This window comes from Bos grunniens, chromosome 15 (genome assembly GCF_055505025.1).
Source record: "Bos grunniens cultivar Pamir isolate PY7600 chromosome 15, Bosgru_T2T1.0, whole genome shotgun sequence".
Taxonomy (NCBI): domain Eukaryota; kingdom Metazoa; phylum Chordata; class Mammalia; order Artiodactyla; family Bovidae; genus Bos; species Bos grunniens.
In genome coordinates, this window is record NC_141179.1 from 44681650 (window position 1) to 44701708 (window position 20059).

Genomic DNA, 20059 nt, shown 5'->3' on the forward strand with positions numbered 1-20059 from the left:
ATTCCAGGATGTCTGGCTCTAGGTCAGTGATCACACCATCGTGATTATCTGGGTCGTGAAGATCTTTTTTGTACAGTTTTTCTGTGTATTCTTGCCATCTCTTCTTAATATCTTCTGCTTCTGTTAGGTCCATACCATTTCTGTCCTTTATCGAGCCCATCTTTGCATGAAATGTTCCTTTGGTATCTCTGATTTTCTTGAAGAGATCCCTAGTCTTTCCCATTCTGTTGTTTTTCCTCTATTTCTTTACATTGATCACTGAAGAAGGCTTTCTTAATCTCTTCTTGCTATTCTTTGGAACTCTGCATTCAGATGTTTATGTCTTTCCTTTTCTCCTTTGCTTTTCGCTTCTCTTCTTTTCACAGCTATTTGTAAGGCCTCCCCAGACAGCCATTTTGCTTTTTTGCATTTCTTTTCCGTGGGGATGGGTTTGATCCCTGTCTCCTGTGCAATGTCACGAACCTCATTCCATAGTTCATCAGGCACTCTATCTATCAGATCTAGGCCCTTAAATCTATTTCTCACTTCCACTGTATAATCATAAGGGATTTTATTTAGGTCATACCTGAATGGTCTAGTGGTTTTCCCTACTTTCTTCTTTAAGTCTGATATACATCAATAAATAGGAGTGTCAAATCAATACATTGTACACCTTAAACATACACAGTGTTGTATACCAACTGTGTGTGTGTACTCATTCAGTCATGTCCAACTCTTTGTGACCCATGGGCGGTGGCCCACCAGGCTCCTTTGTCCATGGAATCCTGCAGGCAAGAATACTGGAGCAGGTTGCCATTTCCTACTCCAGGGAATCATCCTGACCCAGGGATCAAACCCACATCTCTTGCGCTTCCTGCATTGGCATGAGGATTCTTTACCAGTGTGCCACCTGGAAGCTCTATATACTAATCATACCTCAGTAAAACTGGGGAAAATGAGATTGATATACAAAGTCAACTGCACTTCTTTTCACTAGCAACCAACAATATAAAATGCAAAAAAAAATGAAGACATGTAAAACTGTATTCACAAATTTATAATTTCTAGAAATGCAGCATTAGATTTGTAAGACTTCTTTGAGGAAAGTTATGAAATTTTATGGGAAAACATTGAAGAAAAATTCAAGTGTAAATATATACCATTATTTACATCAGGAGACTAAATATCATAAGAATTTATTTCCTCATATTGATGTACATATACAAAGCAAATCCAATCAAAATTCCTCTTTTTGCAACCCTAAAATTTATAGTGAAGTATAAAGGGTCAAAAATAGCCAAGGCTTTTTTGAGTATTTTGCTGTAACAGAAATTAAGACTATTTAGTTAGCACAGTGTGATAATGATATAGTAGTAAGCAAATTGACCAGTAGAATAAAATAGAAAGTGTGGAAACATATCCATACACGTCTGGAACATTTATGACAGTGGTAGTATGATGCATCAGTGGAAAAAAGGAGAGATTATTCAACAACTGGAGTTCAGATAAATGGCTGTCCATATGAAGAAAAAGAAATTGGGTTCCTATCTCACATGGTAGACAAAAGTCAACTTCTAATCAGTCAAGGACTTAAATAATACAAATTTATATTTAACTTTTAGTGTAAATATAGGTGAAACCCTTTTGGAACTTGGAGTGTGTAGAAAAGGATTTTATAAACAAGATACCAAAGTCATTAACATAAAAGGAATGAGGAATAAACTTGACTTATATTAATCTTTAGAACTTCTATTCATAAAACAGCATTTTAGGGAAAACTGATAGATTATAGACTAGGAGAAGGCTTTTGTAACCCAAATAACCAAGAAAAAATCAATATCATGAAATCTCAGTGTTTCTTACAAATCAATACAAAGTAGACCAACCGCCTAGTAGGAAATGGACAAGCAACTGGACAGGACCAGACATCTTTACAAACAAGGACCTGCATTTGGCTGATGAACAAGCAACAAGATGCTCAGTTACATTTGTGATCAGGGAAATACAAATCAGGACTTCAGTGAGATAAAACTAAAAATTAAAAAGTCTGACAGTAATAGGGTTTGGAAGAGATGCAGGTAAAGAGTCTCTCTAAATCATTGCTGGTGAGAGTACACTGGTACAACTACTTTGGAAAACGGTTTGAAAATGTTTTGAAAAACATTATCTATTAAAGTTAACCATTCACATACTCTATACCAATAAATTTAATTTCTAAGAATATACCCAAGGAGTTCTTCTACATATATACCCTTGGAGACATACACGGTAATGTTTGTAGAAGTGTTTATAGGAGCAAAAACCCAGAGTCACCCCAAATTCCCTCTTCCTAGAGAATGAATAAATTGTGGTATAGTCTGACAATGGAATATTTTACAACTGTGAAATGGTTGAGCCACATGTAATAATATCTATGAAGCTATGAAATTTACTTTTAAAATAATCATAGTTTTGTTAAGATATAATTTACTTACTATAGAATAGACAGATTTTAAGAGTTTAGCTGATGAATTTTTTTATATGTATACTTTTGTGTAACCACTGCCCAGAACAAAATACAGAACATTTCTACCCCCACCAGAAAGTTCTTTTGTTCCGTTTTCCTAAGTTCACTTTGTGCCACTCACCAGCAATAGTGTGAGAGTTCTAGTGTTGCTCCCCATCGTCTCCAGTGCTTGGTATTGTTAGTATTTTTAATTTAGATACTTTGGTAGATATATAATGGTATCTCATTGTAGTTTTAATCTGTGTTTCCCAAATGACAAATGAAATTGGTCATGTTTCATGTTTATGCTAATTTATTTATGCTAATTTTCCTTTTGAATATCTTTTTTTTTTTTTACAAAATGTCTATTCAAGTCTCTCTCCCATTTTCTATTTCTTTTTTAAATGTATTGATTTATAGAAGTTGGTTACATATTTTAGATGTAAGTCTTTGTCACATACACACACAAATAAATGTATGTATAGTAACAAGCATTATAAGAAGGTGACTTAAGAAAAGAACATGAAAAGAATTACTGCATATCCTTGCTCAAGCAGGTGTCTTATGAAAAAAAAGAGATCATTAGAAATTGAGGGTCTTCCCAGTGCACCAGCCCCAGGCATCCAGTACAATATTGTAAAGTTAAAAAATAAAATAAAATAAAAAAAAAAGAAATTGAGGGTCTTGAAACTGATTCCCTGCAAACTATCCCTGCCCCCACAGGCCATATGAAGTCTTCTTACACACTACATACTCCAGTCTGAAGAATGTTGGTTTGGAATATGTTGAGTCTGTTTTCATTTTTCTAGCTTTATTGAGATATAATTGACATATAACATTATATAAATTTAAGATGTACAACAATGATTTTATATATATATTATGAAATGATTATCACAATAAGTTTAGTTAATACATCCATCACCTTGCATAGATTAATATTTTTATTGTGATAGAAACTTTAAAGATCTATCCTTTTAGCAGCTTTCAAGTATACATTACAGTATTAAAGGCTCAGCAGCACCTCTAGCTAGAAATTCTTGGCAGACAATTGGAAATGCACTTTTGGTATGGCAACCCACTCCAGTATTCTTGCCTGGAGAATCCCACGGATGGAGGAGCCTGGGGGGCTACAGTCCACGGGGTCGCAAAGAGTCGGACACGACTGAGCGACTTCACTCACTCACCCACTCACTCAATTTCTCAGGCTGTTTCCTCTTAAAGAGCAGGAGTATCAACACCAACCTTGTCTATTTTCATTATTTGTTCTACTTGTAAAAACAAAATCACTGAGGTGACTGTTAGGAAAACTTTTCAGTGGTGCACTTGCTGACTTTAATGATCCATTATTACCTTTCTCCACTGCTGCCTTGGACTTACTGAGACCCATTAGGGCATGTTCAGTGATTTTATTGGGTGCTGTGAGTCCTATGACTTACAGTATTTCTTTTCTTATATAATTTATATTAATTATTAGTCATATAATAGTTGCCATTACCCTTGGTAAATGATTTAAATGGTAAACAAAGCAGGAAAAATAACTTCCTCCCTCTATTCCCTCATTCCCTCTTATTGAAGATAACCATTGTTAAATCTCTTATGTGTTCTTTTAAATACATTCTGTATATTTTTTTGTATCCACTTTTCACAAATGGATTTATATTACGGGAACTTTTCTTTTTCATTGAATGTATTTTGGGACAATATCCTTATTTTTTAAAAGCAGCATTGTATCCAAAACCATGGATACACTATTATTTTTCTCTTCTGAATATGAAATATTTAAACTGTTTCAGGTCTTTTCTATTACAAACAACGGTGCAACAAATGTTCTTGTAAATATATGTTTGTATACTATGTCAGCATATAGGATAAATTCTTAAAACTTGAACTACTGATCTGTGAGAGTGTGCTTTACACATTTTGATGGTTTATTACTGACTAATCCTCCCATAAAAAGCAAGTAAATGAGAAACCTGTTTCCCCACACCCTCACCAAGAGAATCATCAAACTTAAATTTATGTCCATCTATTAGGTATAAATTGGTAACTCGTTGTTTTTATTTGGACTTTATTAATTTTGTAAAGTTGAGCATCCCTTTTATGTGCTTTTTTATAAAGTGACTATTCCATTTTCCTGGTGGTAAAGAATCTGCCTGAAATGTGGGAGGACCTGGGCTCAATCCCTGGCTTGGGAAGGTCTCCTGGAGAAGGGAATGGCAGTCTGCTCCAGTATTCTTGCCTGGAGAATCGCATGGACGGAGGAGCCTCGCAGTGTGCAGTGCACAGGAGTGCAAGGAGTCAGACACGACTGAGCAACTAAGCAGCGGCAGCAGCATTCCATTTTCCTCCTGAAAAGATTTTATCCCTCAGAACATTACGAAGTAAAGTGTTCTAGCTATTGATGAAAAGTAGAAAATAAAGACTATGAAGTCCCAGAATGTTTCCTTTTAGCTTAGCTTATTTTATGTTTTATACCATCTTATCCCAACTCATACATAATATTCATTCATTTAAAAATACATGTTAAATATTTATTATTTACAAAATACTAATAGGCTCTATCCTTGAAAAGGCAGATTTTGTTAGATGAGGATGTATGCCTGGGTCTGTATGTGTAGGACCTGCCTCCTCAGGTATTAAGTCCAAATATTGGTATTTGACCAAACTTCTCCTCTATGAGTGTTCAGCTTTCTAGCTTTTCAAAATAAAATAATCTCAAGCTGTTAGCTAAACAAGCAGAAATTTGTTAACCAAAAGGTTGGTTTTCGACTAATGATAGCCTCAGATTATCAGCCTATTACTGCTGCGTTCCTGCCATTCACTGTTTCATGGTTGATGAGTTCGGGGCGTGACTCCCGAACACAGCCAATAAAGGGAGTTCAGAAGTTACTGTTCTGATGGTGAGGTATCTCCACAATCTGCAGTGTCTAGCCTAAAATTATACCGATTTTTATTTGGTTGATTCATATATAGTTTCTCTTCAGCCTAGAAGGCTCATGACACGCAGCCCTGGGCCACTTATTCATCTGATCAGTGCAAATATTTGATGCAATTTTTCCTTCAACTGCTAGCAAGCAGGAAGCAGGCAGTCTAGTAAGTTATTGGATGGACTTTAGGCAAGAGGGAAAGTGTGGAGTCCAAACCACTGTTTGTGCCCTGTTTGCTATCACAAGCAAATATAGGAAGCAAATAGTTAAAATTTTATAAATAGTAGAGTGTTTATGAGGGGATAATGTTCCTGTTCTGGATCTTTTGCTCTTCTCCCCAGTCTCTTTGAAATAAGAAATAGGATCATTTCTTTGAATACAAAGGTGCTCTACTTTAGACTTGTAGCGTGTCAGTCACCAAGCTCTTGGGGGGGTGTGTGTGTGTGTGTATATATATGTAGACCAAGCATTTGAAAGATTGCTAGAAATGCAGGTTCAAGATAGTACAGGTAGTTCTTGCTTTGCACAGTAGTGCAGAACCATAAAAATAGTGTATATTGAAGCTGTGAAAAATGATTTTAATAATCGGAAAAATTATGATCCATACCCTTTAAATTTTTTGTTAAATATTAAAAAACTCCCTGTTAGTTATAAATAAATATAGGGAATGAGACAAAAGTAAAGCTATCATTTGGCACTGTAATTTAAAACATTAGAAATATTGAAAATTAAAGTATCTTATTTTTTTAGTTAAAAACTTATCAAGATTAGTTTAAAGAATGCTTACCTTCTTATAATACAGAGGGAAATATCTTTTTTATGCCTTGGCAAATTGTCATAGTGTTTTACAAGCTTGGATTAACTTGTAACATGGTATCCTTTGTCTTTCCAATGTCATGAAATATCTCTGAAAATTCTTTAAATTTGTTTTTTGTGGGCACCATATTCTCTGAAGTATCTTCATCCTTCCTCATTTATGCTGCTAAGTTTGCCTTACTAAGTTCCTTTGGTTGCACACTTGGATTCTTTCAGTGACAGTGTCAACATTCTCATGGTCAGCTATTTCTTCTATTACTCCATTTACATTTGATTCAGATTTTACTTCCAGTATTATCACTTTAGTTTCTTTGTTACAATTTCATCTTTGTTGGCAAATTACCTGGGAGACAAGGAGGCAACACAACTGCACGGATTGCTGTCTGTGTGTGAACAGATGGATGGTGTCCAGTCACCAATAGACATGACTGTACATATCTGTAATTTACATGGTGTAAATATCATGTAATTTACATGACTGTACATATCTGTAATTTACATGGTGATTGTGTATTGAAGAGCTCGCAGTGAAGTTTGAACTTTATGCAATGATAGTTATTGTACCATAGTGACTAAAATGTGAACTGTGTTGCTGGGTGACTGACACTATTTAATTAATGATGACTGAAATTCATGCATATCAGGGCTGTGCAAAGCCAATACTGCCTAAATAAATTGGCTATCACATGGTACTGATTGCATATGATTTCTGTAGTAATTACAGTTTTGTTGGGTATGCTGATTGTACAGTGAGCTCATTCTTTTGGGCTTTTTGGAGGTGACTCACAGAATGTAAATTTTAATCTTCTATCTACCTATATCAAGACAGGCTAGATTATGCTGTGGTAACAAATGACTCCCAAATCTCAGTGTTCTTGACGCCTTCCATGGCACATTGGCTTGGATGAGGGAAGCAAGTTCTGTTTCACTTTGTCTTCACCCAGGGACCCAGGCTGAGGGAACTCTCTCTGTGCTTCTATTGTTACTAATGCAGGTATTAAACCACAAGCTTTCAGAGTTTCTATCTAGAAGTGATATGCACTATTTCAAATCACGTTTTCACTGGTCAAAACAAGTCATATTGTCATGTCCCAAAAGAAGTAGAGAGGCAAGATTCTAATATGTGCCTTGAAGACAGGAATGTTGGGTAAGCACCATCAATAACTATTGTGGATCCAGAGTTAACTTGTGGAGAGTTTATCAGGGAAGGGCAGTTGAGGACTAGGATTACAGACCTAGATGTGTGAGATTATCTCTGTTTTCTAATGAGAGATTGACGTTCAAGGCAAAGTTGTGTGTACCAGTATTCTAGGAGCCTGGACACTGTGATTAGTGTTCAAGGTTGCAGTGAAGCCAGGAAGTTATAATAGAGGCCAGATGAATCACTGGGGTAAAGCAGGGCTGTTGACAGAACTCTGGAAATCAGAAATCTCAGATGAGAGCTCTGAGACTATCTACTGTTCTAAACAATTTCAATTCCTTTTTGGTCTGAGTCTTCATCTGTGCTTCATTTAAGTTGATGACACCTTTGGAAGTTCTGGGATATTAAGAGAACTTAAGCCTCGAAAGAAGTGTAGGCTAGGAGTTGGCAGAAGGCATGGTAAGGGTATTCTGGGAGTAAATGGGTAGAGGCTGCAGAAGTGCAACCAAAAGTAGGATGCCGTGAAAGTGGTAAGAATATAGATCTTCTTTAAAAAGGATAACTTTGAAGAACTACAGGGAGTGAATTGCATAATGATCTGCATTTAGTTACTACTATTCCATGCTTTGTATTTGTCTGTGTCTTTAACCCTGAATTTATTAAGCTCTGCAAATCCTCCACAGTGTACTCAGATGGCTGCCCTTAAAGTGCTTGGCTGTATACTACTCTGTATCCCTGTTGCTTAATGCTTCAGTCCATTCACATGTCAAATTAATTTAGAATCACGCCATAGTCGTGCTCACGCCTAAACTTCCTGTTTTTAATCTAAATGTGATCCAAACTTCTTGTCCAGACTTTCTCTACTAGTCTGCATTAGGAGCAAAAATATTTAAGGCATACCTAGTCCAGCAGGAGCCCTGTGAGACTACATTCATGCATTTCCTGGCATTAGATGGAATATTTTATTTGAGAAAAATATAGCTAATACTAAATGGTTAATTTTGGTATGAGCTACTCACATCTGGAATTAAACAGTGCATAGACTACATTATAATCAAATGATCACATTATATCTAAATCTTCCAGTCAACTAAGAGCTTTCAAGTCAAACATCTTTATTCTTGGGTACAATACCAGACTAATCAGCTGAACTTAGATTTTTTTACCTAGACATTTTGATGTTATATAGACTTACCCATAGGGCTTCCCTGGTAACTCAGAGGGTAAAGAATCTGCCTGCAATGCAGGAGACCCAGGTTCAATCCCTGGGTAGGGAAGATCCCCTAGAGAAGGGAATGACAACCCATTCCAGTATTCTGGCCTGGAGAGTTCCATGGTCAGAGGAGTCTGGTGGGCTACAGTCTATGGGGTCGCAGAGTCGGACATGACTGAGCGACTAACACACACGTACACACAGGCTTATGCTTAGTGTTGGATCCCGTAGACTTTGGACAACTTCTTTCATTCTTTCAGTTTCTCTATTAATTTTCTAAGAACAGAACTGTAAGGGGGTCTTTGGATTCCAGGGACTTGCCCTATCTAGTGTTCTTTTGCACAAGCATGCTGTATTATTCTTTTAAAACTGAATATTCTCCCACCCCTAAATTTTGGTATATTGTAAAAAGTATTAATGAAGAGGTCTGAGACATGTCAGTTCAAGGAGCAGGGCATCAGAAGTTTTGCTATTTATTCAACATTATAATTTTTCTGTGTGACTTAGTGAATTTGTGAGATTTTATTACTAAAATATGTAAGAGTCTTCAATTTTTTAAACTGTTTATAACACCAAAACTTCATCATTTAATATTAGGGCAATACAGTTTCTTCAGCGAGACCAACCAATGTGTTAGAAATGATGAAAGAATGGAAAAATAACCCAGAAAGTGATGAGGAAAGCACAACAGACCAAAGAGACAGCAGGTCTGGACAAGAGGAGTCGAAAGTTTACCAACCCAGCCGAAATGTCCCTGATGTCAGTAACTCTTCAGATGAAGAGGAAGGAAAACAGGTAGGAAGAACCAACAAAACATGTAGGAAAAACAATTGTTTCATTTCTCCAAACTGTGAAATACCTTCACAACACTTGGAACATTTTTGCAACTCTTTTTTTGTTGTTGGATTGTAATGGTTTGTAACAAAAGAGACCTGCATGATAAAGTAAAGCTTGAAACTAGCATGATTTAGTGATGTGGCCTAGATGCTTATTTTAAGATCCGTGATTATATAGGGGAGGGGTCTGCAAACTTTTCCTATAACAAATAGTGAATATTTTAGGCTTTGTAGGCCATAATAGTCTCTGTCACAACTTCTCAATGCTGATGTTGTAGCACGAACACAGGCATAGACAACAAATGAGTGTTCCAGCGAAACTTTACAGAGACAGGTGGTGTGCCAGATTTGGCTAATGGGTCACAATGAATAATGTATGTATTTTACCAGGCTATACAATTTGGAATGGGTTTATGTATTACTTCAAAAATTACTATTACATTAGTTAGTCATTTGCAATTTTATGATACCTAAAATTGTTTTATAGGCTTATTACTTTACTTTATTAGATATAGTTTTATTCTTTTTGGTGAATAAAATCTAGTAACATTTGGTTAATTCTAGATTGCATCCTACCAACTCAATATCCTGACAATTTACCCACATCCTCTTTTCTCTTGTTTCTGTGTTTGAGGAAAATTTTCTGTGTGTTTGTTCTCATTCTCGTCTTGAAGTCTAATCAGCATGTTTGAGCTCTTCTTTAATGATGGAACATCTTGCCACTGGGGGCCAGATTTACGACCGGGCACCCCACTTCTTATGAGGAGTTGCTGCTTTTCAGTTCTCTGAGACCTAGAGACGGGCAGAGTGGAGAGAGGGCCTGGAGGGTGAATCCTGACCCACAGTCAGGAAGGTACTGCATGGCTGCCTGTACCTGCCCTGCCACGAATTCTGTCAGAAACTTGAGGAAGGAGGCCCAGTAGAGTGATCTGGTTGATTTTTATTTACTCATTGGGAATTTCTTCATCTAGTTGATAGCAAATGTCTAGATAATAGGCTTAACATTTAATTATTTAGACATTTTGAAATAGCCATATTTTTATGTAATGTAAACATAAGGTTACTGAATCCCTTTCACCCTCTCCTGTCTGTCAACAACTCCTGCAGTGCTTAGCAGCTGTGTATTTGGTATTCTTGTTAAAAATAATATCCTAAAAACCCATGTTTGCATTTCCTCATTGAACATAATTTGAAAAATTTCTTGTTAGCTGACTTGGAATTTTATACATACATACATGTGCACACACACATACATAAACATACTCACACATATATACATACACACGTACACTCACACACTCTCATACACATACATTGTGTATTACACATGTGCATCAACAATATACTCACACATGGTAGTGATGTTTTAGTTGCTAAGTCATGTCTGACTCTTGTGACCCCATGGAACCACCAGGCTCCGTTGTCCATGGGATACCCCAACCAAGATTACCGGAGTGGGTTGCCTTTTCCTTCTCCAGAGGATCTTCCTGACCCAGGGATCAAACCCAGGTCTCTTGCAGACAGTCTCCTGTATTGCAGATGGATTCTTTACCAACTGAGCCACCAGGGAAGCTTGTATATGTGTATATATCTACATATATGCATGTATACAAGTGTGTGTGTATATATATATATATATATGTATATACACACACACTCACATATATACAAACACAAATCCATACATACACATGCATACACACATTATCTTTTGTAGTCTTGGATTATATCAATGTTCACTGAATCTGAACATAAAATATCCTTGTAAACCAAATGTTTGGTTGTCTTCCATCTCCTTTTTCATTGCTCTGTCACGGCTCTGCCCTCCTCCTACGCTCTCTTTGAGTCAGAGTAGAGGGATAACACTTGCCGTAATGTTCTCAATGTGGTGTTCTCAGCTACTTCCAATTAGGCAACAGAAGGACTGGAATTTGAGGTGCTTATGGATGCTAGAACTAGACTCAGTGAATTGAAAATTTAAGAATATACATTTCTACTTATCATCAAGAACTTTTCCACAATCAGAGCTCACCTGCAGTAGCACAGGCGGGACTGTGGATAGTAAACCTCACCTTTCAGCCATTGAAAGCATTCATGCAGACTCTGGAAAACTACTTGCTATAAATGCTGTGGAGAAGGCAATGGCACCCCACTCCAGTACTCTTGCCTGGAAAATCCCATGGATGGAGGAGTCTGGTAGGCTCCAGTCCACGGGGTCGCTGAGTCGGGCACGACTGAGTGACTTCACTTTCACTTTTCACTTTCATGCATTGGAGAAGGAAATGGCAACCCACTCCAGTGTTCTTGCCTGGAGAATCCCAGGGACAGAGGAGCCTAGTGGGCTGCCCTCTCTGGGGTCGCACAGAATCGGACACGACTGAGGCGACTTAGCAGCAGCAGCAGCATAAATGCTGTGCCAGGAATGTCTGCATAATGGGTAGGAGTCTGCCCCGGATGTCCTTTAAGGACTTTCCTGTGCTTAGGTTTTGGCTGTGACATCTTGGGAGGAATACCTTACACCTTATTTGGGAATTTTTCTGAAGAGTGTTACCCCTTAAAAGAAAGTCTTCTCTTGTATATTAAGTTTTTTCATGGATTTTTATGAATAAATATGCACTTTGTTAATTACATTGAAGTTGAGTTTAAGAAATTACTTCTTTTTTCCCCCAAATCTTCATTAACAGCAAATAGTAGAGTATAAGATCTAAAGTGATAACTGAAAATAGCATTGGCTGTTTAGTCTTGAGTCCATGCGGGATTCATATAGTAACTAATATCCTTAAGAGTGAAACTTTAATTTTATTAAAAAGCATTCTAATAATATTGAAATATTTCCCATGGGAAAAATTCATTTGTTAAAGTTAGATTATATGGATAATTTGATATGATAAATATTTATACTTACTATAAAGAGATGTATATGATTCTTTTTCCATTAAAATATTTGAAATTTGGCTCTACTGTAAATGCAGATTGCCACAGATCCTTCTTTCCATTGTATCACTGTTTTCTCTTCTGGAGAATCTGATAAATCCATTTAGAGCTCCTGATTTTGTAATTCTCACAAATGAGAGTAATCACACTTTTTAGATAAGTGGCAAAGTACTTGGAAAACTAGCAGAAAAAGTGAGGAATTATTTAAAAACAAAACCAGAAAAACACTTGAACTAAGCACCTTCCTCTTTCTCTGGGTAACTCTTCCTTAGTTCCAAATGCCCCGGGCATTATGGAAAAGTACAGTGTGTGTCTCCTCATTGTTCATGTTTGGATGAAGATATTATACTTCACCATTTCAAACTTATTTTCAAATAGTTGGCATTTGGCAATGTCCATTTTTAAATTTTCATTTTCAACCTTTAGTTTGTTTTTGGTAGGTGTATTTTTTTGAAGATAGAAATGTTCTCTCTTATATATCTTGTATTTTACAGTCTGAGTACATCTAGGAAGTGCTTTGTGTTATTGGGAACCCTCTAAATTCCCCACAATGGGTTCTTAATCTACTCTATCAGGCAGACCCAAGAGTCTAACTCCTATAGCAGGATTGACTCATCTTCAAATGAGACACTTGGCAGACTATTGCTTATTGCACGAACACACCTTTTCGCATTCAGTCCTTAGTGATTTCTGATAAGCAGTACACTACTTTCATTGTTCATTAAGCTCAAAACACAATCGAAGAGAAATGAAGGTCTGTAATTAAAATGCACAGCCCCACAACCATAGAGGGAGTGACTAGCAACTCTGCATGTAACAAAAGTATATTTGCATTATAGAGTTCTCGCTTAATAAAGAAGAAACTTCTTAGCTGTTAATTGGTTTATTGAACACAGTCTTGAATATACTTATTTAGTGAAAACAGAAAATTTTTGTGATCATTTTTCTTGACTGAAAACATGGACTTTATAAAATCAAGGAAATGGTACGTGTATCAGATTTTTTTTTAATCCAGTCTAGAAAATAGAAAGGCAAGGTATTTTAGCAACTTTGAAAGGTTATTTTGAGCAATGCAATGTGTTCATTAGCAGTTCTTCAAAGACAAAGAATATTTGAATTTAAATAAGATTGAAATTAAACAGTTGAACTTTGTGTTATATTGACCTGTTGCTGTGAGGAAAAAGTCAAGTGTTCTTAGTATTTTAGTAGTGTAGGATAAAAATTTCTGTTCTTACAAATTAAATCTTAGTTCCCTGAACCCCTGTGAATCATGTACAAGTTTTGTGGTGCTTCCATGTTTGGGCACACTTTTGTACTCCATTGCTGAAGCACTGTAATCTGGTGTGTGTGCCAAAGCATCCCATTTACAGTGTCCTACTGGTTAAAGCACAGGCTCTAGATCTGGGCTGCCTGGATTCAAATCCTGGCTTCACCACTTAAAAGCTTTAGGACCTTGGGCAAGTCTCTTGTCCTCTGTTTCCTCATATCTAACATGGGAATAATAATGACATCAACCAAGGGGTAAATGAAATCATGCATATAATACTCTTGACATATGGTAAGCGTGCATTAATGTTAGCTATTATTAATTTTATTATTATTTTGCTAAAGAGCGTGCATGGCTTCCATGTGGCTCAGATGGTAAAGAATCTGCCTGCAATGCAGGAGACCTAGGTTTGATCCTAGGTTGAGAAGATCCCCTGGAGAAGAGAATGGCAACCCACTCCAGTATTTTTGTCTGGAGAATCCCATGGACTGACAGGCTGCAATCCATGAGGTCTTAAAGAGCTGGACGTGACTGAGAGACTGACACTCTCACTTCACTTTAAAGAGCTTGCATAGAATATTGCTAAAATCGCCTGTTCTTTCTTGTCTGCTTTAAGGCTCCTTTGGGCAGAGGTGTGGGCCTAAACTAATGAACAAACTAAGAAATATCATTTTCAAAGGTGATCAGGTGATGCTTCCAGCCTCACTTGCCCTCTCAGTTTGGCAAGATCCCTAAGGTACTGTGGTAGATTGGATTGTTTTTCCCAATTATTTAAAACCTCTCTGTAAGGAATATGTACATTCCTACCCTTTTCTCCCTATTAGAGTAGATGGGTATTTTCTCATCTCACTAATGTTGGTCTTGGCTATATTACTGACTTTAGCAAACAGAATGTTGAGTTGTGATATAAGCAGAGACCATAAAAGTGTTTGCATGATTTAGCTTGCTCTTATTTCAGCCACTGCCATGAGAAGAACATGACTACAGAAGCCACAGTTCTTGGAATTATGAAGGTCTGTGGAACAGACTTGGAACTCAGTACAAAACCTGAAGTCCAGCCTAGCACCACCAAGTGAAAATTAATGTTCATTGTTTTAACATACTGAGACTTTTCTAGTTCTTTGTTATGTAGTTGTATAGAAAAGAGTTAACATAGCAAGCCTAAGCTGCTAGCCTTGAAAAGGCCTGCTTTCAAGGTTGGCCCTTGGCTGGCTTTTGGGAACTTAGATTTTGGGACAGCTACTATTAACTGATAAGAATGATTAATTGTGCCTAAACCTTACAAACAATACAGTTAATGCCGACCACGTGCTTTCCCTCTGAAAGTCTGGGATTTTGGTAGGTGCTAGGCAGAGAATGCCCCCATGGCCAGCTCACAATAAAAACGCCGGGTGTTGAGTCTCTGAGCTTCCTTGGTTGGCAGCCTTTCACATGTGTTGTCACAACTTGTTGCTGGGGTAATTAAGTGCATCCTGTGTGACTCCTGGGAGAGGACTCTTAGAAGCTTGAACATAGTTTCCCCTGGACTTCTCCTCAAGGGTCTTTCACTTCCTAATAGTGCTCTGCATCCTTTCACTGTAATAATCATAGCAATGAGTAAGCTCTATGCTGGTTTTGGGGTCTTCATAGTGAAGCATAGGACCTAGAGACGTCCCAAACACAGTAGCATAGCTGTAGCAATAGCTGACTAATATAGGTACAAATAATTAATTGTGCTAACATGAATTTTGGCCTGTTGTTCTTTGATCTAATGCTGCCAGCAAAGCCACTTGCTATTTTGGATTCATAGGCTTCCATAAACAAAAAGGCTTTTGTCCCTACTTCTCTTCCCATTAGAATCTCCTGTGTAAGGCTTGGGTTTCACCACGGATTTAGCCAGACTTCCATGATTGAAGGGACATATTAGTGAATCTTTTCAAATCATTTCCCTGCTCTCCCAAACCTGGCTTTTGCTCAGCTCCCCTTAGAGATTATAACTGTTAGTATATGCTTTGTATATTTTTCCCGATGGAGAACGAACCCATTGGGCTGGGTTGTAAAAACACTGCTTCAATTTCAAATGTATTCATTTGGATCCATTCATCTCTTATCCTACCTTTGTGCTATAATTGTCTCATGTATTACATACATGTAATTATCAACCCTACAAAACAGTGTTTTAACTTTTGCTTTGAATAGTCTTATTTCCAAGAAATTAAAAGGAAAGTTGTCTTTTATATTTACCCACATACTTACCATTTCTGATGATCTTCTTTCCTTTAAGAAAAGCTGTGCTTCCATCTAATATTGTTTCTCTTCAACCTGATGAACTTCCTTTGCATTTCTTGTATTGAATGTCTGCTCTCAGTTTTCTTTTATCTAAAGATGTCTTTATTTTGTCTTAATTTTTGAAGGACATTTTCTCTGTTTACAGAGTTCTGGTTTGACAGGTAATTTTGGTCCACACTTTAAAGATGTTATTCTTCTGCCTTCTGGCGTCGGATTCTCTGATAAGAAGTCACTGGTAATTTGAAGTGTTCTTTTCCTGTATGTAATGTGTCGCTTTTCTCTGAATGTTTTCAGGATTCTCTCTTTATCTTTGGTTTTCAGCAGTTTGACAGTCATATTGCTTAGACATGTTCTTCACATTTATCTTGCTTGGGATTTGCTGAACTTCTTGGATCTGTATTTCTGTCTTTTGCTAAGTTTGGGAAATTTTGTAATCACTTTCTTTTTTCTGATACTCTTAATTGCTCATATGTTAGTTAGAGCATTTGATATTGTTCAGTAAGCCTCCAAGGCTGTGTTCATTTTTCTCAATCTGTTCTTTAAATTGGATGCATTCTATTGATCTGTCTTCAGGTTTTCTCTTTTCTCAGTTGTGTCCATTTCCCTGTTAAATCTGTCTGGTTTGATACTTAATTTCAGATACCATATTTTGTCCTAAAATTCTTATTTGGGTATTTTTTATTATTATTTCTGTTTTTCTATGGAGACCTATTTTATTTATCATATAATTTTTCACTTTACATCATTGATAATAGTAATGATAATCACTTGTTTGCTAATTCCAATATTTGGGTTCATCTCAGAATCTGTCTCTATTGATTGTTATTTCTGTTACGTAATTTTGGATTGTATCCTGGACATTGGAAATGTTGTGTTGTATTAACTCTGAATTCAACTGTGTTCCTTCAAAAAGTGTTGACATTTCTGTTTTAGCAGGTAATTAGTTGATTGGATAAAAACTGAAAATTGTTTCTTAGCAGTTCAAATCTTAGGTTGGTTCATTTATCTTAGGTGAATGGAATATAAGATTCTCTTTCTCTGGCTATCTGCTTTAGGAATTCCCTCACTACTCTTTGGTGTCTGTGGTTGCTTTGAATGCTGCCCATTAGTTCTTTAGATCAGAGAGAGAAAATTGTGAAAGCATCTGGAGTAGAGGGAGGAGGCACATTGCCATCAAAGGAGCAATTTTGACATATCAACAGAAATAACGGAAGCAAGAAAATAATGGAACATTGTTAAACTGCTAAGTGGAAAATAATATAAAACAAGAAACCTGTCAACTTGGAATTCTATATCTGGTGATATTTTCCTTCAAAGATAAACATAAAATTTTAAAAAGTTTTCAACTGTGTAAAAGATGAGAACATTTTTACCAGCATATCTTACTATGAAAAGTGAAAGTGTTAGTTGCTCGGTTGTGTCTCACACTTTGCAATCCCACGAACTGCAACAGGCCAGGCTTCCCTGTCCTTCACTGTTTTCTGGAGTTTACTCAAACTCATGTCCATTGAGTCAGTGATGCTATCCAACCATCTCGTCCTCTGTCATCCCTTTCTCCTCCTGCCCTCAATCTTTCCCAGAATCAGGGTCTCTTCCTGTGAGTTGGTTCTTTGCGTCAGGTGGCCAGAGTATTGGAGCTTTAGCTTCAGCATCAGTACTTCTAATGAATATTCAGGGTTGATTTCCTTTGGGATTGACTGGTTTGATCTCTTTGCTGTCCAAGGGACTCTTAAGAGTCTTCTCTAACACCACAATTCGAAAACATCAGTTCTTTGGCACTCAGCCTTCTTTATGGTCCAGCTCTCACATCCATACATGACTACTGAAAAAACCATGGCTTTGACTAGACGGACCTTTGTCAGCAAAATGATGTCTCTACTTTTTAATAGGCTGTCTAGTTTGGTCATAGCTTTTCTTCCAAGGAGCAAGCATTTTTTAATTTCATGGTTGCAGCCACCATCTGCAGTGATTTTGGAGCCCAAGAAAATAGTCTGTCACTGTTTCCATTGTTTCCCCATCTATTTGCCATGAAGTGATGGGACTGGGTGCCATGGTCTTAGTTTTTTGAATGCTGAGTTTTAAGCTAGCTTTTTCACTGTCCTCTTTCATGTTCATCAAGAAGCTCTTTAGTTCCTCTTTGCTTTCTACTATTAGTGTTATGTCATCTGCATGTCTAGGTTATTGATATTTCTCCTGGCAGTCTCAATTCTAGCTTGTGCTTCATCCAGCCCAGCACTTTGCATGATGTACTCTGCATAGAAGTTAAAAAAGCAGGGTGACAATATACAGCCTTGACACACTTATTTCCTAATATTAAACCAGGCTGTTGTTCCATGTCTGGTTCTAACTGTTGCTTCTTGATCTGCATACAGGTTTCTCAGGAGATAGGTAAGATAGTCTGGTATTCCCGTTTCTTTAAAAATTTTCCACAGTTTGTTGTGATCCACACAGTCAAAGGCTTTAGTGTAGTCAATGAAGAAGTAGATGTTTTTCTGGAATTCCTTTGCTTTTTCTATGATCCATCAGATGTTGGCAATTTGATCTCTGGTTCCTCTGTCTTTTCTAAATCCAGCCTGTACATCTGGAAATTCCTGGTTCACATACTACTGAGGCCTTGCTTGAAGGATTTTGAGCATTACCTTGCTAGCATGTGAAATGAGCTCAGTTGTACTGTAGTTTGAACATTCTTTAGCATTGCTCTTCTTAGGGATTGGAATGAAAACTCACCTTTTCCAGTCCTGTGGCCACTGCTGAGTTTTCACATTTGCTGGCTTATGGAGTAGAGCATTTAACAGCATCATCTTTTAGGATTTGACATAGCTCAGCTAGAATTCCATCACCTCCACTAGTTTTGCTATTTATGTGAGTAGCCTTATATAAGAAATATATTGACATACATTTGGAATTCAATTTCTCTTCTTCCCTTTGCTTTTCTTTCCCTTCCTTCTTCCTTTTGAAAAGCACAGGAACGTGAGAGATAGTAAAAGTATAGCTGAAAACGTATATCAAAATATTCTGTCACTTGGACCTTGAGCAGGCCTATAATTTGAATGTGTGACTCTAGAAATGGTTGCTATGGTGATAAACCACTTTACTTAAATAGCATGTATTTTACTCAAAATTCAGTGAAATGGTAACAGTTTCTAGTAATCGTGTACTGGTATTAACTTCAAGGATATGCCTAGAGCTTACAGGTTTTGCATGTATTATAACCAGATGAGTTTATCAGGTTAAAGTTATGCCAGTGAATAATGAAATACGTGCACTTAGCCCAGTTTTCTTGTTATGTATGTCACTTTGCACACATGGAGCCCCCTTTTCAAGTTTAATAATATGATCTGGAGAAATCGGGCCCTTGGTGCTGGATTACTGAAAAATGGAACTTGGGTGGGGGGAACCATATAGGGTTATCTTATCCATCATTCTACCTCGAGTAGGAATGACTGTTCTTCAGCAGTCCTGAACAGTGAGAGTTCACCAAAGATGAGGAACAATTGAAATGCTGCTTAGATGAGCTCCTATTGTAACCATCCTGACTGTAGCACTCGAGACGCTGTCTAGCTCCACAGTGCTAGACAGCATATTTCCTCTTATTCATTATGAATTTAGGTTGAATAACTCTTATAAAGAAACTTCCATCCATTATCACATCAATAGCCTGTATGTAAACCTTCTCTGGTCCCTTTGTATCTATTCAGACTGGTTGCAGAATTTCAGGTGTGAATTCTTCATGATAACTAAGGATAGAAGAATTTTTTCTTTGATTTCTAAGATACTTTCTGATGATAGCCAGGTTCTTTTGGTCACTGTGCAGTGGTATGGCACACTAGTATCTTTAGAGCAGTTTGCAATGAATTTTAGATCCTCTCTTGGAGAACAATCTATAGTGCTTTTTAGATGTTCTTTTGGACTAATAATTATGACCAACAATCTAATAATGATCATTTAGATAGACTCTTTCCCCCTAGAAATGAATATGGAGAGTCCTCTCTCATCTTTCTCCCCCTTTGTACAATCTTATGGGAGCTCATCACCTTCTATGCACCTTTCATGACCTGGAAGATCTTAGTAACTTCTGGCCTTGGCTATAGAAATTTCACTTTCCATTTCTCTGTTCTATTATTTACAAAACATACAAAACTATAAAATTGCATCAGTTACAGCATAGATTCCTGAAGAATCCCATCAAC

At 37.0% G+C, this 20059-nt stretch overlaps 1 protein-coding gene across 10 annotated transcripts in view; it reads left to right on the forward strand.

Annotated features, from left to right (window-relative positions):
- STK33 (serine/threonine kinase 33) overlaps positions 1–20059 on the forward strand; it is a 211487-nt gene that overhangs the window by 185672 nt on the left and 5756 nt on the right. For 9 of the 10 annotated variants that reach the window (XM_086340180.1, XM_086340178.1, XM_086340174.1 and 6 more), the window contains one exon: positions 9162–9359. The exons of the other annotated variant lie outside the window; for it this stretch is intronic. In XM_086340180.1, coding sequence (XP_086196306.1) covers positions 9162–9359 — 198 coding nt within the window. The remainder of the gene's footprint in view (positions 1–9161; positions 9360–20059) is intronic. 10 annotated transcript variants of the gene reach the window in all.